Genomic DNA, 17,403 nt, shown 5'->3' with positions numbered 1-17,403 from the left:
TTTGGTGTTTTGCATGCTCAGAGGTATGCCAATAATTTTGGCACAATTTATTTTAGCGGACACGGGGTTTCAGCTCTTTGCAGATGTACACCATGAAGAGAATTTACTATTTTAGCGATTAATAATTTAGCGTACTACCATCAAAACGCCAAAATAAGCCAAAATTAGCACCTTGCTAAAATAACCCGCTATACGGTAATTAACATATAATTTTGCTATACGGTAATTAACATATAATTTCTGTGCAAACATCATTAGGAGCTTAAGTTCTTTTTGAGGAGGGATTCTTGTCTGGTTTCTATTTTAATTCATTTGGAATATATTTTTCAGACAAATCCCTGAGTTGTTATTAGCGAGATTCTTACCTTTGTTGAATATTTAAACATTTCACGGTCATGTGATCAGGTTTGTTTCAAAGCAAATTAGTTGAATATTCTCTGGAACCAGTGAACCAATTTCAATTAATTTTGGCACATGGCATGTAGATGAAGAATGAGAGACAAAAATTTAGAATTTTATTGTCTTGGTTCTTCTAGGGCCCAGGGGGTTGGGCTATACTCCATGATTACAATTTAATGCAATCTGAAAAAATCCTTTACTCTTGGACACTTAGTAGTCAAATTGTTAGCTGCAGAACTGTAGCTCTCTGCTTGAGAAAATTCGGACAGATCTCTGCTTTATCTCATTCTGTCCAAATTTTCTCGAGCAGGGAGCTCCAGTTCGGCAGCTAACAATTTGTGAGCAATATTGTAATTATCCTATCCAAAATGTGAAATTTATGTCTCCTGTATAATCAAGACAATACCACATTTCCTTTTGATAAATTTAATTTAAATTGATGCATAGATTCAATTTAACATACAGCAGGTTGAAATTCAAATTGTTAATATGTTTGGATCTTCCCACCCACTCTCATATATTCCTCCAACTGAACTTGAGATTCTTTTAGAAATAGTCAAACTTCAACAATCCATGAGCGATATGAATAAAAGACAACGTAAAAATATGTAGCAAATACATCACGGAAAAACAATCAATACTATGCACGTACATGTAATGTACATAAACATATTAAATGCAATATACACAATCCAAAGCCAGAGATGGTCTAGCACTCAAGTTAAAAATTCATACACCCAATTAATATATCTATGCTATTAGAACCGGGGTAATTTCATGTTCTCAAAGATACTTTATTTCTAATATAATCACTGTCGAAAAAAATAACGGCCACAGTCATGTCGTCTCTTTGAGTTCGACATACATGGTCCGGTAACGAGAGGAAATAGGAGATTTGTCTATGTTCTGGACCTAGAGCATTGCGAATAAGATGAGTAGCGGCATTGTCATCAATACTTCTATTTGCCAGCTTTGTTTTTCTCTCCATCAGATATTGATTCATTGCTTTCAGGTTCATATCTGTATCTATCTGAGGATCAATCAATATTTGTTTCCCGTCAATATGACCCGCCACAAGTTTAACCACTTTTTCTGGGGATAACATGTCAAACAGTCCATCTGAAGCGATTACCAGAAATTTGTCCTTTGGAGAGAGTTTGTGATGAATCACCTCAGGATCTGCTATAAGATAAGGTGGAGTTTTGTAATTATTGGGAACTACTTTACCTCCATAATGACCCCTGACTTCAGCAGAGGGAGAATTCAAATACCTCTCGATTTCTTTTGCCTCATTAAATGATAATTTGTATCGAATATCACCAAAAGCCCTTAATGGAGCAAGTTCACCAAAAAGACGATTGTTTTTAACAATGTTAGTTGATTCATTCTTGTGTTGATCTAAAATTCTGCGAATTTCCGATGCATTCTGGGCATTGTGAGTATTTGAAAGTGGTACAGCAGCATATTCCGATTCTTGAACTTTCACTCCAAGCACAGCTCGACAGTCACCCACATTAGCCACATACAAATCTGTGTCGTCTATGTATGAAACTGCTGCACAAGAGCCAGCCATAGCTGACAGAAGGGAATCCGTGTTGAATTCTTTATTCTGCTCACTGGGAATAGCCTCCTGGATTATATCATGGTCCAGTCTTAGAAAAGCATCTTTAAGATGCTGCTCTACGCTGCTGGGTTCATGAGCTGCAAGAGCTTCTCGTGCATATCTCAAGAGTGCTCTTTGATACAAACGATTAGGATGCTCTGAGTAATGGTCTTTTTGATACCAGTGAACCAATTTGTTAATGCCTTGATTCCCAGATAATAAATCTTCTAGGATGTCGTAGGAAGCCAGGGAAATAGCAATGTACTGGAATAAACGTTCATTGACAGCACTGGCACATCCGTAACCACCGTGTCCGTCATAAACACCAAACAAAAACTTTAATGGACTGAGCTTAGCATAACCATCCCTGTCTTCAATAGGATCATTGGCAGCTAGCCTGTTGATGTCTACACTTTTCACAGCACCCTCCTGGATGTCAAATCTTCTCTGCTCTAACTCCAGAATAGACGTCACTTGCTGTGGAGATAATTTTGCCGATGTCTCTAGGTCTGGAATTTTTGTGGAAGACTTGAATGACACCAACACTCGACTTCTATTTCGTCTGAGATTTTGTGAGCTGACATGCAGCCGACAGGGCTGTAAAACATGATGCTGGATTTTATCCAAGGTCACTGATTGAAGACGGAGAGAAATTTTTCGCCCTAGGGCTACGCTCGCCCTGATCATAATTCAGAATCTAATCTTTTTTGTCAATCGTTGAACATGTTTAAATCGCTCTGATAATTTCACCACCACGCATCAGTCGCATGTACACAAAATCTCACTGGGGGTTTCTGCATCGTAATATCTCTTTCTTGACTTATTCGTGATACCAAAGATTACAAGAACGAGTTATCAAATCTATTCAATTTCCGGTAGTTTACAAAACAAATCAGAAATGGCTCACACGTCAAAAATTTTCCCTGTTGTATTTCGCAGATGCATTGCTCAGGTTCCACGACAGCTACAGACATGCACAGCAGTTCGGAAGATTCATCTGGACAGGGAAATGGCTTCTGCAGCGACTGCCGCAGCAGGTATGACAGACAGACTATTTGTCAGCTTTAGATTGATTTCGTAACGATGCCATGTGGTTATAAATAGAGACATGTAAGCATGATGATATATCCTGCTCTCTGTTATGCCATTACGAAAGTAAAATAAACTAAACATGAAGAAATCCTGCTTTCTTGCTAACTTTATTATTTGTCTACACGATATACTAATTTGATCACGAATCCAGAAAAAAGTTAGGCCCAGCATCTGAAAAAATACCTGTGGAGATGAATCATTATCTAATATATACATTTGTGGTATCTTTCCATTATATAAACATACAGAGAGAAAATATCTTCAATTCTGTATGAAGTTTGTCAGAGGTCAATACATGGCCGAATCACACGGCGGAATAATATCTACCGTTACTTATAAACATAAAATGACTTGCTTTTCATGTATAAAAATGAACAAAATAAGCAAGTAAATTAATTGTTTTATTTACAACGTAAACAAGTACTTCATACATTTTTGACGATCGATTTAAACTGTATACATAGAGAATATACCGATAGAAACTAGCCTATGCTTTGTTTACATGTTTTATGTCACTTTTGTCCGCTGCACAGTCTCTAACGTTTGTCCTTATTTTTGGAAGACTTTAAGTTAAATCTTCATGATAGGCAATAAGCTAAAACTATATTTTTTTTCATTAAATTCTTCTCACAATAAATGTGCAAATCTGTTGGAAAATATCAAAGCATTGCAATCACTTGCCAATGAATGTAAGCTGTCGCCAGTGTCGCCGAGTTAACATCATAAATATGCCTTTAGTTACTGAAATCGTAGGTTGAATGTTTTTGATCAAATTTAACTTGATTGCAAATTGACTGGCTCGCACAATTGTCTCTATCCATCGGATCCATCCATCCCTTTTAGGCGACCGAAATTCCTCCAACTTTTGTCATCAATCTTCGGACGTGTTTCTTGTGTCTTTTCAGCATAATTATCAATTTTCACAAAAAGAAATATTTCCAAACAAGAATCTTTTCACTGTTACTGATCACAAGTAGCCTTTAACAAAATATTCCCTTCCAAAATAGAATTCATAGCCTGACGAATTCAAAGCGTAACCGCCTTTCAAGCCGATTTACACCTTGCGTACTTTTGACGGAAATCTACGGCGACCGGTTAGTGCAATATTTATATTAGAATATATCTAATTAAATATTTAATTGTCAATCTCAAATGTATATATAAGTAATAAATAACAATTTTATAAACTTCAATGGGAATTGAAGAGGGTCGGTACGTGATCAAATCTTCTGAGAAGGCCTTCGGCCTTCACAGGATTTGATCACGTGACCGACCCACTTCAATTCCCATTGAAGTTTATAAACTTGTTATTTATTTCTTAATTGATTTTCTGGTTAAGTTAAGAATTTAAGGTATTTTTGGATCAGACCTGTTCATGTTTTTTTTAGTTTTTTTAAAGTATGTGTAATGGAAGAGGAGAAAAATGCAGCAGACTGAAGCTACTTGAACACAGTCCTCCTGAATCTGAAGTCAGGTGCTTTACCAATTGAGCTTCTGGCCACTGGTGATCAAACCCATGTTACTGCCACATTCCTCCCTCCATAAATGTCTTTGCACCCCCCCCCCCCTCCCCTTAAGACATAAACTCTGGCTTTTCTCAGACAGGCCTTTCACCTGTCACTTCCAGGGCATGGCGCAGCACCAAATGGAATAGGACTTTATGGAAGAGGATAAAAATGCAATGTATCAGACCAGGATTCAAAACTGGGTCTGGCTACACTTTCTCCTTGTCAGTCTCTGATTACATTTCTTGCTGTGACCAGGATGTGACAGGTGAAAGACCTGCCAGAGAAGAGCCTAGTGGATTGACTTTTTGAAGGAGGGGAGAATGTGGCCAGAAAGCTCAGTTGGTAAAGCACCCAGCAGAAAGATCAGGTGGGTTCTGGTTTAAATCCTGGTCTGATCTGCAGCAGTTTTCTTCTCTGGTGTCGTGCCAATGCCCTGGTAGTGACAGGTGAATAACCTGCCAAGGAAGAGCCTAGGTTGGTGTCTTCAGGGGCTGAGGACCTGTAAGGAGGATGGAATGTGGTTGTCAGATATGGGTCCATTGGCCAGATAGCTTAGTTGGTAGAGCACCTAACTGGAGATTTAGGGGACCTGGGTTCAAATTGTGGTCTTCTGTGCTGCATTATTTTCCTCTCCCATTATACATGCATTGATCAAACACCCTAGGGATAACTTGATTCTCTGAATCTGATAATTTGATTACTTACATCCGAAAACACATGCAAGATTCATCATGGCAGGACTGTGATTGCCTAGAAACATGAAAGTGGACATGCTTAAAAAAATCCCTTACAAATATCCAGAAAATATGATTCACTTACAAAATCTAAATTATCTTGATTATGATTGATAGTATTAATCTGATTGTATGTTTGATATTTACAGTGAAACCAAGGATTCCACACTTGGAAGAGGAGAGAAAAGATATGCCAGAGAGAAATATGAAGCCGCTGTATCTGGATGCCCAGGCAACTACTCCACTGGTAAGGTTCCTGTACTTATAATGGCACATACTTAGATGTAGAGGCACTATATTGATTTAAACTTTAAAGCCTTCCATAGTACATTTTGAAAATTGATGCAAACTCAAATGCATCATATTGAAATCACTACTACTGTAAAATAAAATTTGATATATAAATAAAAAGTAAATAATAATGAATTGTTTTGAATTGTGTTAGGACCCTAGAGTTCTTGATGCTATGCTTCCATACTTTGTGACTCTATATGGAAACCCCCATTCCCGGACACATGCCTATGGGTGGGAGAGTGAGGCTGCCGTGGAACATGCCAGGAAGGTAACTGTATTCTTATATATATAGTGACAATTTTAATGAAAAATCTGGTTGGGATGTTAGAAAATTAGAATAAATGTTTATTTCATTATTTTTTTTGGGGGGGGGTATAGGAAGTTTCTTAAATTGATTAGGTTTTTTTAAAACAATGTGTAATATTATTAAAGCAACATGTGTATTTAAGGTTCTTTGGAGTTTTAATGCTTATTTAAATTTTTCAGCAAGTAGCCACATTAATTGGTGCAGATCCAAGGGAGATAATCTTTACAAGTGGTGCCACAGAGTCAAACAATATAGCTGTGAAAGGCTGTGCTCGATTCTACAAGGCTAAGAAAAACCATGTTATCACTACACAAACAGTAAGAGCCTAAGACTTCTAATAAAACACTACCTATATATGCAGTCAGTACCTGACATTAATGCACATTATACATTTATAATTATCTATTCTTATGAAGAACTCCTTGTTTATGAGTACACTTCTAATTTTGTGTGAACTTTGACAGGAACACAAGTGTGTGCTGGATTCCTGCAGAGCTTTAGAGGCTGAGGGATTTAAAGTGACTTATCTACCTGTCCAGAAAAATGGATTGATAGATCTGAAGGTGGGTTCTGAAAATTCATGACAATTTTTACCAGGGCATATTTCATGAAGTGTATTAGCACTGCCTGACTGCAAAATATAACTTTAAGTTTTAATTATTAATTATCCCATTGAATTCAAGAGAGCAAGGTTTGACTATATGTCATTACAACAACTGTTCACAGAAACATCCACAATTAAGATGACAAATAGTAATATGTAATAATTTATGATGCAAATCTAATCTGCTACAATAATTTGTTGATAATAATAAGTTGATTGTCCTGATTACAGGCCCTGGAGAATTCAATGAGTGATGACACAGTGCTGGTGTCTGTCATGGCTGTCAACAATGAAATTGGTGTGGAACAACCCATCACAGAAATTGGTATATTACAGTTGATTCTTCAAAGTTTAGCTCTCCTAATCAGAAACCAACTGTTTTGATCAAATTGTCTTTATCGACTACAGGCATTTCTGTTCCTAATCACAGAAACATAAAGATTTTCACTTTGGAGCAAGGATAAGGTTGCCAAAGTGTCCACATTAGGACGGAAAGGTCCAGCAAAACAATCATAATGTCACGTTAACTCAATAATATAGATTATGAAAAAAACCCATACTTTTTCACATGCTTAATTGTCCTCTCTATAAGTAGATTAAAATTGTTTATGGAACAAAGTGTATTAGGATTCAATAACATAAAAAATAAAGCTATGTAACATTTCACTAATGTTTTATTAAATGTGTTCATATACTCGGCTGACCACTGTGGCCTGTCACCATTGTATTATAATTAATTCTGATGTATTGTATATGTAATGTCAAGACTGTGCAAGTTTTATTAGTATTAAGTCTAACATTTATTTATACCATCTCAATGATATAAATGCACAGCTGATCTTGTATTAGAATGCAGAGGTCATACTTTTGACTTTCTTTACAGGTGAAATGTGCAGATCCAGAAAGATCTTTTTTCACACAGATGCTGCACAAGCGGTGGGCAAAATTCCACTGGATGTCAACGCCATGAAGATTGACATGATGTCAATCAGTGGCCACAAGGTGTATGGACCTAAAGGTGAATTTTAATTCTCTACAGTTATGCCAACTGTAATGTAACATATGTAAGACTAAGTAGCTTTCATTTTCAAGGAAGAGAGTTGGTTCTCGTGCCTTCAGAACGACAGATACATTCTTTGGATTTGAATATTTTGGAAAATGTATTTTGGCAACAGTAAGTTATATACATGTATAAGCATACAAATAAGCAGTAGTTTCTATTTTTTATTTCTCTCAGGTGTTGGGGCTCTGTATGTCAGAAGACGTCCTCGTGTCAGGATTGATGCACCCCAGAGTGGAGGGGGTCAGGAGAGAGGGATGAGAAGTGGCACTGTCCCCACCCCCTTAGTTGTGGGACTAGGGGCAGCCTGTGAAGTAGCAATGCAGGAGATGGAGGTAGGAAGTTTCTAACATGTGACATTTTTGTAAATTATCATATATACACTGTATATTTACAATGTATAAATTTGCTGTTATTACAATATTTACTTTGATAATTGTTTACAGTAAATTACTGGTGAGAAAAAAATGAAGTTCCTCATTAATTTCTTTTGCAGTATGACCATGCTCGCATCAAGTACCTCTCAGATAGACTAATCAACAAGCTTCAGTCAGCATTACCAATGGTGATCAGAAATGGAGACCCCGATAAATCTTACCCAGGTGTGTTATCTGTCAAATTCTGGATCTTATTTAGATATAAAGGCTTTCTTAAAATATAATGGATATATGAAAATATGAAAATTATTCTGTTTCACTTTGCTAGAAAATAAAGGATAGGCCCAATAAGCTTTTCTTTACATTTTTATTTAAAATGTATTCTTGTTGAACAGGTTGCATCAATCTATCTTTTGCTTTTGTGGAGGGAGAGAGTTTATTAATGGCTCTCAAGGACATTGCGTTATCATCTGGAAGGTAAGTCTGTCCTTTTATCTCCTGTTTTACACTTTAATCTCCTGTTTTACTACATGTAGCAAACTAGAATTGACAAGAGTGAACAATAAATCTGAACTGACCTGTTTTTCAGTGCCTGTACCTCTGCATCTTTAGAACCATCTTATGTGCTGAGAGCAGTTGGAGCAGATGAAGATTTGGCACATTCTTCTATCAGGTAGAAAAATCAAAATGTATTGAATATTCCTACCAGGTATTTTCAAACTATGGTTGTTTCCTGTATCAGTATCAACAAATTAAACCATAAAGCAGGTACCCTCTAAATATTCTGATGGGCATCCTAATCCTATGAAATCCCCAAAAGATGTGAAAGTAAATCCATATTCTTTTAAAACATTTAATGACCACCAAGTGTATACAATTGCACAGCACTTTTTAGCTCACCTGAGCCGAAGGCTCAAGTGAGCTTTTCTGATCAAAATTTGTCCGTCGTCTGTCGTCGTTGTCGTTGTCGTTGTCGTTGTTGTTGTTGTCGTCGTTGTAAACTTTTCACATTTTCATCTTCTTCTCAAGAACCACTGGGCCAATTCCAACCAAACTTGGCACAGAGTATCCTTGGGTAAAGGGGATTCAAGTTTGTTCAAATGAAGGGCCGCGCCCTTTTCCAAGGGGAGAAATCATGAATTTGTTAAAAATTAATGGCATTTTTAAAAAATCTTCTTCTCCATGGGCCAGGAAAGATGAAACTCATGTGGAAGCATCCTCAGGTAGTGTAGATTCAAGTTTGTTCATATCATGACCCCCGGGGCAAGGGTGGGGCCAAAATGGCCGACCCAAGTTTTACATAGGAATATATAGGAAAAATCTTTAAAAATTTTTATACTGGGCCAGGAAAGATGAAAATCATGTGGAATCATCCTCAGGTAGTGTAGATTCAAGTTTGTTCATATCATGACCCCCGGGGCAAGGGTGGGGCCAAAATGGCCGACCCAAGTTTTACATAGGAATATATAGGAAAAATCTTTAAAAATCTTCTTCTCCAGAAGCACTATTGAAACTCATGTGGAATCATCCTCAGGTAGAGAGTTCAAATATGACCCCCAGGGCAAGGGTGGGCCAAAATGGCCGACCCAAGTTTTACATAGGAATATATAGGAAAAATCTTTAAAAATCTTCTTCTCCAGAAGCACTATGCCAGGAAAGATGAAACTCATGTGGAATCATCCTCAGGTAGTGTAGATGCAAGTTTGTTCAAATCATGACCCCTGGGGCAAGGGTGGGGCCAAAATGGCCGAATTACAAAAATCTTTAAAAATCTTCTTCTCGAGAACCACTGGGCCAGGAAAGATGAAACTCATGTGGAATCATCCTCAGGTAGTGTAGATTCAAATTTGTTCAAATCATGACTCAAGGGTGGGGCCAAAATTACCGACCCTTGTTTTACATAGGAATATATTAGAAAAATCTTTAAGAATCTTCTTCTCCAGAACCACTGGACCAGGAAAGATGAAACTCATTGGAATCACCTCACAGTAGTAGATTCAAGTTTGTTCAAATCATGACCCCCGGGGCAAGGGTGGGGCCAAAATGGCCAACCCTTGTTTTACAAATATATAGGAAAAATCTTTAAAAATCTTCTTCTCGAGAACCACTGGGCCAGGAAAGATGAAACTCATGTGGAATCATCCTCAGGTAGTGTAGATTCAAGTTTGTTCATATCATGACCCCCGGGGCAATGGTGGGGCCAAAATGGCCGACCCAAGTCATAGGAATATATAGGAAAAATCTTTAAAAATCTTCTCCAGAACCACTGGGCCAGGAAAGATGAAACTCATGTGGAATCATCCTCAGGTAGTGTAGATTCAAGTTTATTCAAATCATGACCCCCGCAAGGGTTGGGCCAAAATGGCCGATGATAGGAATATATAGGAGAAATCTTTAAAAATCTTCTTCTCCAGAACCACTGTGCCAGGAAAGATGAAACTCATGTGGAATCATCCTCAGGTAGTGTAGATTCAAATTTGTTCAAATCATGACCCCCAGGGCAAGGGTGGGGCCAAAATGGCCGACCCAAGTTTTACATAGGAATATATAGGAAAAATCTTTAAAAATCTTCTTCTCCAGAACCACTATGCCAGGAAAGATGAAACTCATGTGGAATCATCCTCAGGTAGTGTAGATGCAAGTTTGTTCAAATCATGACCCCTGGGGCAAGGGTGGGGCCAAAATGGCCGACCCTTGTTTTTCATAGGAATATATTAGCTTTAAAAATCATCTTCTCGAGAACCACTGGGCCAGGAAAGATGAAACTCATGTGAAATCATCCTCAGGTAGTGTAAATTCAAGTTTGTTCAAATCATGACCCCAGGGGCAAGGGTGGGGCCAAAATGGCCGACCCAAGTTTTACATAGCAATATATTAGAAAAATCTTTAAAAATCTTCTTCTCCAGAACCACTATGCCAGGAAAGATGAAACTCATGTGGAATCATCCTCAGGTAGTGTAGATTCAAGTTTGTTCAAATCATGACCCCCGAGGCAAGGGTGGGGCCAAAATGGTCAACCCTTGTTTTACATAGGAATATATAGGAAAAATCTTTAAAAATCTTCTTCTCGAGAACCACTGGGCCAGGAAAGATGAAACTCATGTGGAATCATCCTCAAGTGTAGATTAAAGTTTGTTCAAATCATTAGGGTGGGGCCAAAAACATTTTAATAATATATAGGGAAACTTTTTAAAATCTTCTTTTCAAGTACTTCAAAGCTAATTAGTGATATTTATATGGAATCATCCTCAGGTAGTGTAGATTCTAATTTGTTTAAATTGAACGCCTGGAAAATGTGGCCCCTGGGCCTCTTGTTTAAAATGTCATTTAGAGTATCACTTGTTTTTATCTGTGGATTTTGTATGTCAGGTTTGGAATTGGACGTTTCACAACAGAAGCTGAGGTAGATTATACAGCAGATAAGTGTATAGAGCATGTCACCAGGTTAAGGGAAATGAGGTAATAATGGACGTTACATGAAGAAATGAAGAGAAAAAAAAGATAAAGTTTGGAAAAAAAATTCTGAAATTAAAAAAAAATGAATATTAACACCTTATGATATTTCAAATGGTGAAAATCACTATGTATTACAAAACTGCAATATATTCTTACATTTACCAGCTCTTCATTATATATTCATTTCAATTTGCAGTCCTCTGTGGGAGATGGCCCAGGAAGGCATTGACCTGAAATCAATCCAGTGGTCTCAGCACTGACCGTGATATGACCAGTGGTCTAAGAACACCGACCATGAAAATCTCTAACCTTCTTGTTTAGTGTGTTTAAATGCCACCAGTCTGTGATGTCTGCAGTCTTTGCCAATTTTAGAATGCAGTCTAAATGTTGTGGAAATTTACTCAAACAAGCTTTAATGTTGCATTTGAATTATATTCGAATAGGCTGGGTGAAATAATGATGTGAACCTGAGCATGCATTTCTTTGGTGTCTAATTGTAATTGCTGACTTAGTTTCTACAAAAGATTGTAAATTTTTGTGTGTAAATCTGTTAGATTGCTTTAAAATACATGTTCGTGTATTTCATAAAATATAATGTCAGCAGTCTTCCCTCAAAACTAAAATATACATGTACATATACACTACAGATATGTTTAGATAGTGCATAGACCACAGTAAGCACATTTACATTTGGTATTGATTTCACTTGTGTAATAATTGTGTATTATTTGAAAAGAATTGGTTGTGTGTTTTCTGAAGTGTGAATGTGTTATTTGTATGTGATATTTGAAACCGGTCAAGCATAGGAAGCACATAGAAATGTACACGAATGACTCAAATTCAGGACCGTGTGTAATGTTTGGAAAAAGAGATTTTTTTCTGTTAATTTAATGCCCATGCTGCTGTTGATATTAATGAAAAAAAAAAAAAGAATTATTTTGACAAACGAATTTAAAATTATTTATTGTGTGCTTTATACTGTTCATCTATTATCCAGTATTACTTGCATCGTTGTATAATTCCTTGGATCACCAATAAAGAACTGGTAATATTTACTTTAAGATTTTCTTGTTTCATAAACCTTGTAAAGATTTGGACTGTTTTACATAAATAACCATGAGCAAGAGCTGTCCTTAAATATTAATACATATACATATATGTAGTTCTTAAATCCATATATAAGTTTATTTATGCAAAGTGTGAAAGTTTTACAAAATTCAGTGAAGGTTCATTTTCTTAATTGAAGAAAAATTAATTGAGATAGGATTGGAATGATTTGATAAGTGGGGAGGAAAACAAAATCCAGTTTTGTGTTTGGTAATACCTGTGTTTAGCATTAAGGTCATACGCAACGTAGTTTGAACTTTATTGGGCTCTTCCCTGGAGTTGAAGAGTTCCACTAAATGAAGGACCTGTGTGCAATACTTTTAATGTCTATGTATAGATTTTTACCCCACCTCTGTTGATTTTTCTGTGAAATCCTGGCTACTCCTCCTACAGTTTTGGTCTGATTTCAATATAACTTGGCACACATGTAGACTACACTAAGTAAAACAATTTTGTGTATTGATTTTTGATGAATGGCATTGCCGTGGTTACTAAAAATAGAAATTTCTGTGATATTGTTTCAAAATGCTACTCCTCCTACAGTTTTGGTCTGATTTTAATATACATGTAACTTGGCACACAAGTAGACTACACTAAGATACACAATTCGGTTTACTGGTTTTCGATTTTTATGAACAGTGTTGCCATGGTTACTAAACATAGAACTTTCTCTGAAATACTTTCAAAATACTACTCCTCCTACAGTTTTGTTCTGATTTCAATATAATTTTGCACAGAAGTAGACTACACTAAGAAACACAATTTGATTTATAATTTTTTGCTTTCGATGAATGTTATTGCCTTGGTTACTAAAGGTAGAAATTTCTGTAAAATACTATCAAAATGCTACCCCAAATACAGTTTTAGTCTGATTAATATATAATGAGCATGCAAGTAGACTACATAAGAACATGAAGATACTTAATCAAGGATCATTATTCTATTTATTGCTGTTGTAAATTTCCAATTCCCAACTGCTACTTTTCTCTTCCTTTGCTATAAGTAAAAACCAGTAGAGCTTCAGTCTCAACAGAGACTTCTGGTTCTTTGAATAATGCAAAAAATTTCACAACTTATATCTTTTCAAAACCCCTGGTAACGCATGCTTATTTTTTGTCAAAGAACATGTAATGGTATTATAATTTTAAATTTAGAATATCTTGAAAAATTATCAGTAGGTAAAGTACGTTGTGTATGTCCCTAAACAATCAAATATTGATCAAAATAGAATTGTGTATCTTGATAATGTACTTAAGTGTACATTATTAAAATCAGGAAAAATAAAACTTTTGGATAGATAGCATTGTTAACCATTCAATCGATGGAAAAGCACTCCAGCCAGAAGAATAAAAAGAAATCAGAAAAAATCATGGCGTCTTAAAAATTTTAATTGTTGACAACATGACAGAAACAACATTGAAATGAAAGTCAACAACACTGCACATAATATGAAAACATAATTAATTTCCAGATCATTAAAAAAAACTTATTTTAGTGTAAGTACACTGATTGAAATCATGAATTGTAATGGTACATGTACATGTACATACTGTAAGAGCACATGCAGAACACATTTCTAAATCTTCAGTAAATTATCATCAATGCAAAATAATGATCAATGTGGGAAAATTAATTTAAAATTAATAACTAGGCTGCCCATCTACTTTATCAGACTTCTTTTGTATTAAAAATGTATAAAACCAATGTGTTAAACAGGAAAAGAGAATGACTGCTCATATTTTGAAATCCAAAAGTAATATGATTGCAATGTACATTTCTTCACTCTATAGATTTGATTCTCAATCAGATTATAGTATTATATACCATATACGAGGGTTGTTAAAAAAGTTCGCGGACACATTGAATTACAGAAAATCTATTGTATACTGTGAAGTATGACCTATGTCTGAATGAATTCCTACATATTGTTTATTGGTATGTAAAAAATCAGATCCATATAATAAAATCTTAAAATTTTACAACTATTTTTAGTATGGGGTTATGGGATTCACGGAGCAATCACTTGACGTAAGCGACGTGACAACCAGATTTCAACCCTTTAAGCCTTGTCGCAGTTCTATAAATCTTTCATTTCTTAGATTTTTCTTATCTTTTTTCTACTTCAAAATTGAATGTTTATATCAAGACATATTACTTTTCTGCTATAATGTCTTTTGTACTGTTTCGGATATTATTGAGATATTAAAAAAAATTAAAAAAAGAAGTCAAATGATCAGATATGGAAACTATGCAAAACCATATAGGCGCAACGCAACGTCCATGCGATATTGCGAGGGTATTGTAGTATCGACGGAGTCAATCATTCAAAATGTTACTCCATCCATTCTTATGAAGCTACAACCATTTGAAAAGTTGTTCTTTGTATGTGTAGGATATTCCCGGCAGCATCATGAACATTTTAATCTCTTTTTAGACATTTTCCTGTCTGCACAAATAATTTTTACTTAGTGCAGTGCTCCATGACGCTCAATGACGTTCCGATTTTTGGCTGTGTTTTTACGCGTTGATCATTTATAAACGGCTATAAAACAGTCATATACCCTCCAATTTAGTTCAAATTTTCTCCCAGTGACGTTTCCTGCAAACTATAGCGGAAGGTAAAATATTATAAATCTCTTGGCACTACAATTGTGCAATTTTTAATTTTAATAAAGAGTCTTTGTGATGTAAACGTACCAAAATGTAGCATGCTCCGTGAAGCAAGAATTATCAAAATAAAAATGCCGTATATTTTTCAATAAAAACCGGAGAGTACTAAATTCTTGTATATTTATTGGCAAAAGGCTCAAGATTATATCTGGAAAGTTTGACCGGTGCGCTCACAATAGAACTTGTCCGCGAACTTTTCTAACACCCCTCGTATACTAGCCTATACGTCAGTTTTTTGGGGATTTAAATTTTAGTCCAAAAGTTAATGTCCGACTTTTAGGCGAGTCATAAAAGACTGGTATTTTTCTGGACGGCGAATTATAGTGTTCTATAAATATTTTCAACAATTATCAGGGAACAAAGTCTGGATTTATTATATCATATCTGTATTCTAAGACTATACATTTATCAGAAGTATAACATGTGTTTGATAATTTTATATTTTAATCTAAGAGGGCATTTTATATTTTTTCAATAAAGTTAAAAATCGACCCCCATTTCTAAAAAATAAATTGAAAGCAAGTTAAAACATCAGAGTATTTATTTAAAATTGTCATCTGATTCTGGCAAAAATTTGTACCAACTTATAAGCCGGTCAATGACAAATCCTTGCAGAATAACCTAAAAAAATACAACCGACTTATAGGCGGACCCACTTATAGGCGAGTATACACAGTACATATAGAGTGATAAACACAAGCATATCATACATAAAATAACAATTCTACAATTCATTAAAACAGATCAAATTAAAAAGTGAGCACAATTAGTGTCACATTATATTGCACAGGGCAGTATGTATCTCAGTACATGTATACATACACACTTAATTCATTAAAACTTGAATACAGGCTTTCATCATTTTTCAATATCTTACCGTATAAGTAGAATTTTTAGCGAGGATTTAATTTTGGTATTATTAGCGAGGGTGCTGACATCGCTAAAATTGAAAATCGCTAAAAATTAATCACATATTATTTGTAATAGCTTTTTAAGTTAGCATTTTAAAATCGCTAAAATTATTTCCTGCTAAAAATAAAATACCAGATTTTAGGTAGAAATCGCTAAATTTGCGTCTCGCTAAAATTTCCACTTATACGGTATTACATGTACACATTACCTTATATGGAAACATGCAAATGTATCTCATACATAATTGTTGAATTTGGGAAATAAAATATTAGTAAATTATTGCCTCCCTAGATCAGAAGCTGTCTTCTGGTCTATCCATTTAATGTTTACAAGTCCCATATAACACATACATTTAATACATGTGTTGAGATTTTCCATGCCTCTAAGACATCAAAGTCCATATTAATAAAAAAAAAATCATTTATGCTCGCCTGTGACATTTAATTTTGAGCAATCTATTTGGCCTCTAACATTTTTAACAATAAAATCTATTTATGCTGATAATTCTTTTTGAAGATCTAATCCTGAAGAACCATTTTCCTAGAGAACACGCTCCCTTTGATTACGACTCAGACTTCCTTGACTTTCTTCTCTGTACAGGAGCTGGCTCGGGAGCTGACAGACTTGATAATCTTGTTTTTGCTTCTTCTAAAATTTTCTTAAGCTCCTCCTGCAAATGGAACAAAATATTAATGTGAAAATCATGATGGATTGCATATCAATATCTGTATAAGACACGATCAGTTTATATCCAAAATGAAAGTTCTAGACAACCAGAAAAAATCCCCACAGAAATGCCTCCGTCTTACACCTCTTAGACATAAAAGTAACATAGACAACATTATTCCGACTTCTGTGGACAAACCTGACTTAAAATATTGAGATGAATGACTTGAATTATTACTATTATTATGATTTAGGATTATTAAAGCAGGGAGGTAAAAGTCATTCTCCACACCGATATAATACCTCAGAGTGCCTGTAGTAGAGAACACAGGTCTTTGATTTTTTCTTTCTTTGAGCCTGTATGACTCCCTGCTCCAGGGAGTAGGTTTGGTCTGTAGCTGTGTTCAGTAACTGTAAAAAAAAAACTCTGTATTAAAGTTTTGTAGGAATTTTGGAAATAAACACAAGTCCATCTCATTCTTAGTTTCCTAAAGATAAAGTGTGGTAAATATGTTTCCTAACTCAATCCTAAGCATCTTGTAATACATCTAAAATCTTTATCACATAGAGGAGCAGTTTCTCTGTATTGTGCATTATGTATTGTGTATTAACTA

General features: G+C 35.4%; 2 protein-coding genes across 2 annotated transcripts; one reads left to right on the top strand and one right to left on the bottom strand.

Annotated features, from left to right (window-relative positions):
- Positions 1 to 809: 809 nt before the first annotated feature.
- LOC134229199 (pyruvate dehydrogenase [acetyl-transferring]-phosphatase 1, mitochondrial-like) lies at positions 810 to 2,825 on the bottom strand. The gene has a single exon (XM_062710901.1). The coding sequence runs from the start codon at positions 2,687 to 2,689 to the stop codon at positions 1,175 to 1,177; it is 1,515 nt and encodes a 504-aa protein (XP_062566885.1). The 5' UTR covers positions 2,690 to 2,825; the 3' UTR covers positions 810 to 1,174.
- A 74-nt stretch (positions 2,826 to 2,899) lies between these two features.
- On the top strand, positions 2,900 to 12,490 carry LOC134229200 (cysteine desulfurase-like). The gene is made up of 13 exons (XM_062710903.1): positions 2,900 to 3,039; positions 5,486 to 5,583; positions 5,782 to 5,898; positions 6,117 to 6,254; positions 6,402 to 6,500; positions 6,773 to 6,866; positions 7,425 to 7,559; positions 7,779 to 7,936; positions 8,098 to 8,203; positions 8,374 to 8,455; positions 8,568 to 8,651; positions 11,348 to 11,437; positions 11,631 to 12,490. Exons 1-13 carry the CDS (start codon positions 2,901 to 2,903, stop codon positions 11,692 to 11,694), a joined length of 1,404 nt encoding a protein of 467 aa, XP_062566887.1. The 5' UTR covers position 2,900; the 3' UTR covers positions 11,695 to 12,490.
- Positions 12,491 to 17,403: the final 4,913 nt, after the last annotated feature.

This window comes from Saccostrea cucullata, unplaced genomic scaffold (genome assembly GCF_032062105.1).
Source record: "Saccostrea cucullata isolate Sc308-1 unplaced genomic scaffold, CSIRO_AGI_Scuc_v1 ctg285, whole genome shotgun sequence".
Lineage (NCBI taxonomy): Eukaryota > Metazoa > Mollusca > Bivalvia > Ostreida > Ostreidae > Saccostrea > Saccostrea cuccullata.
This window is presented reverse-complemented; position numbering and strand designations above follow the sequence as displayed.

What these genes read in the sequence shown, in the direction of transcription:
- LOC134229199 (XM_062710901.1), bottom strand. Translation starts at nt 2,689, where the DNA reads ATGATCAGGGCGAGCGTAGCCCTAGGGCGAAAAATTTCTCTCCGTCTT.
- LOC134229200 (XM_062710903.1), top strand. Translation starts at nt 2,901, where the DNA reads ATGGCTCACACGTCAAAAATTTTCCCTGTTGTATTTCGCAGATGCATT. An exon ending in CCCAGGCAACTACTCCACTG is followed by an intron (nt 5,584 to 5,781) that starts GTAAGGTTCCTG and finishes GAATTGTGTTAG; the next exon opens with GACCCTAGAGTTCTTGATGC. An exon ending in ACAACCCATCACAGAAATTG is followed by an intron (nt 6,867 to 7,424) that starts GTATATTACAGT and finishes CTTTCTTTACAG; the next exon opens with GTGAAATGTGCAGATCCAGA.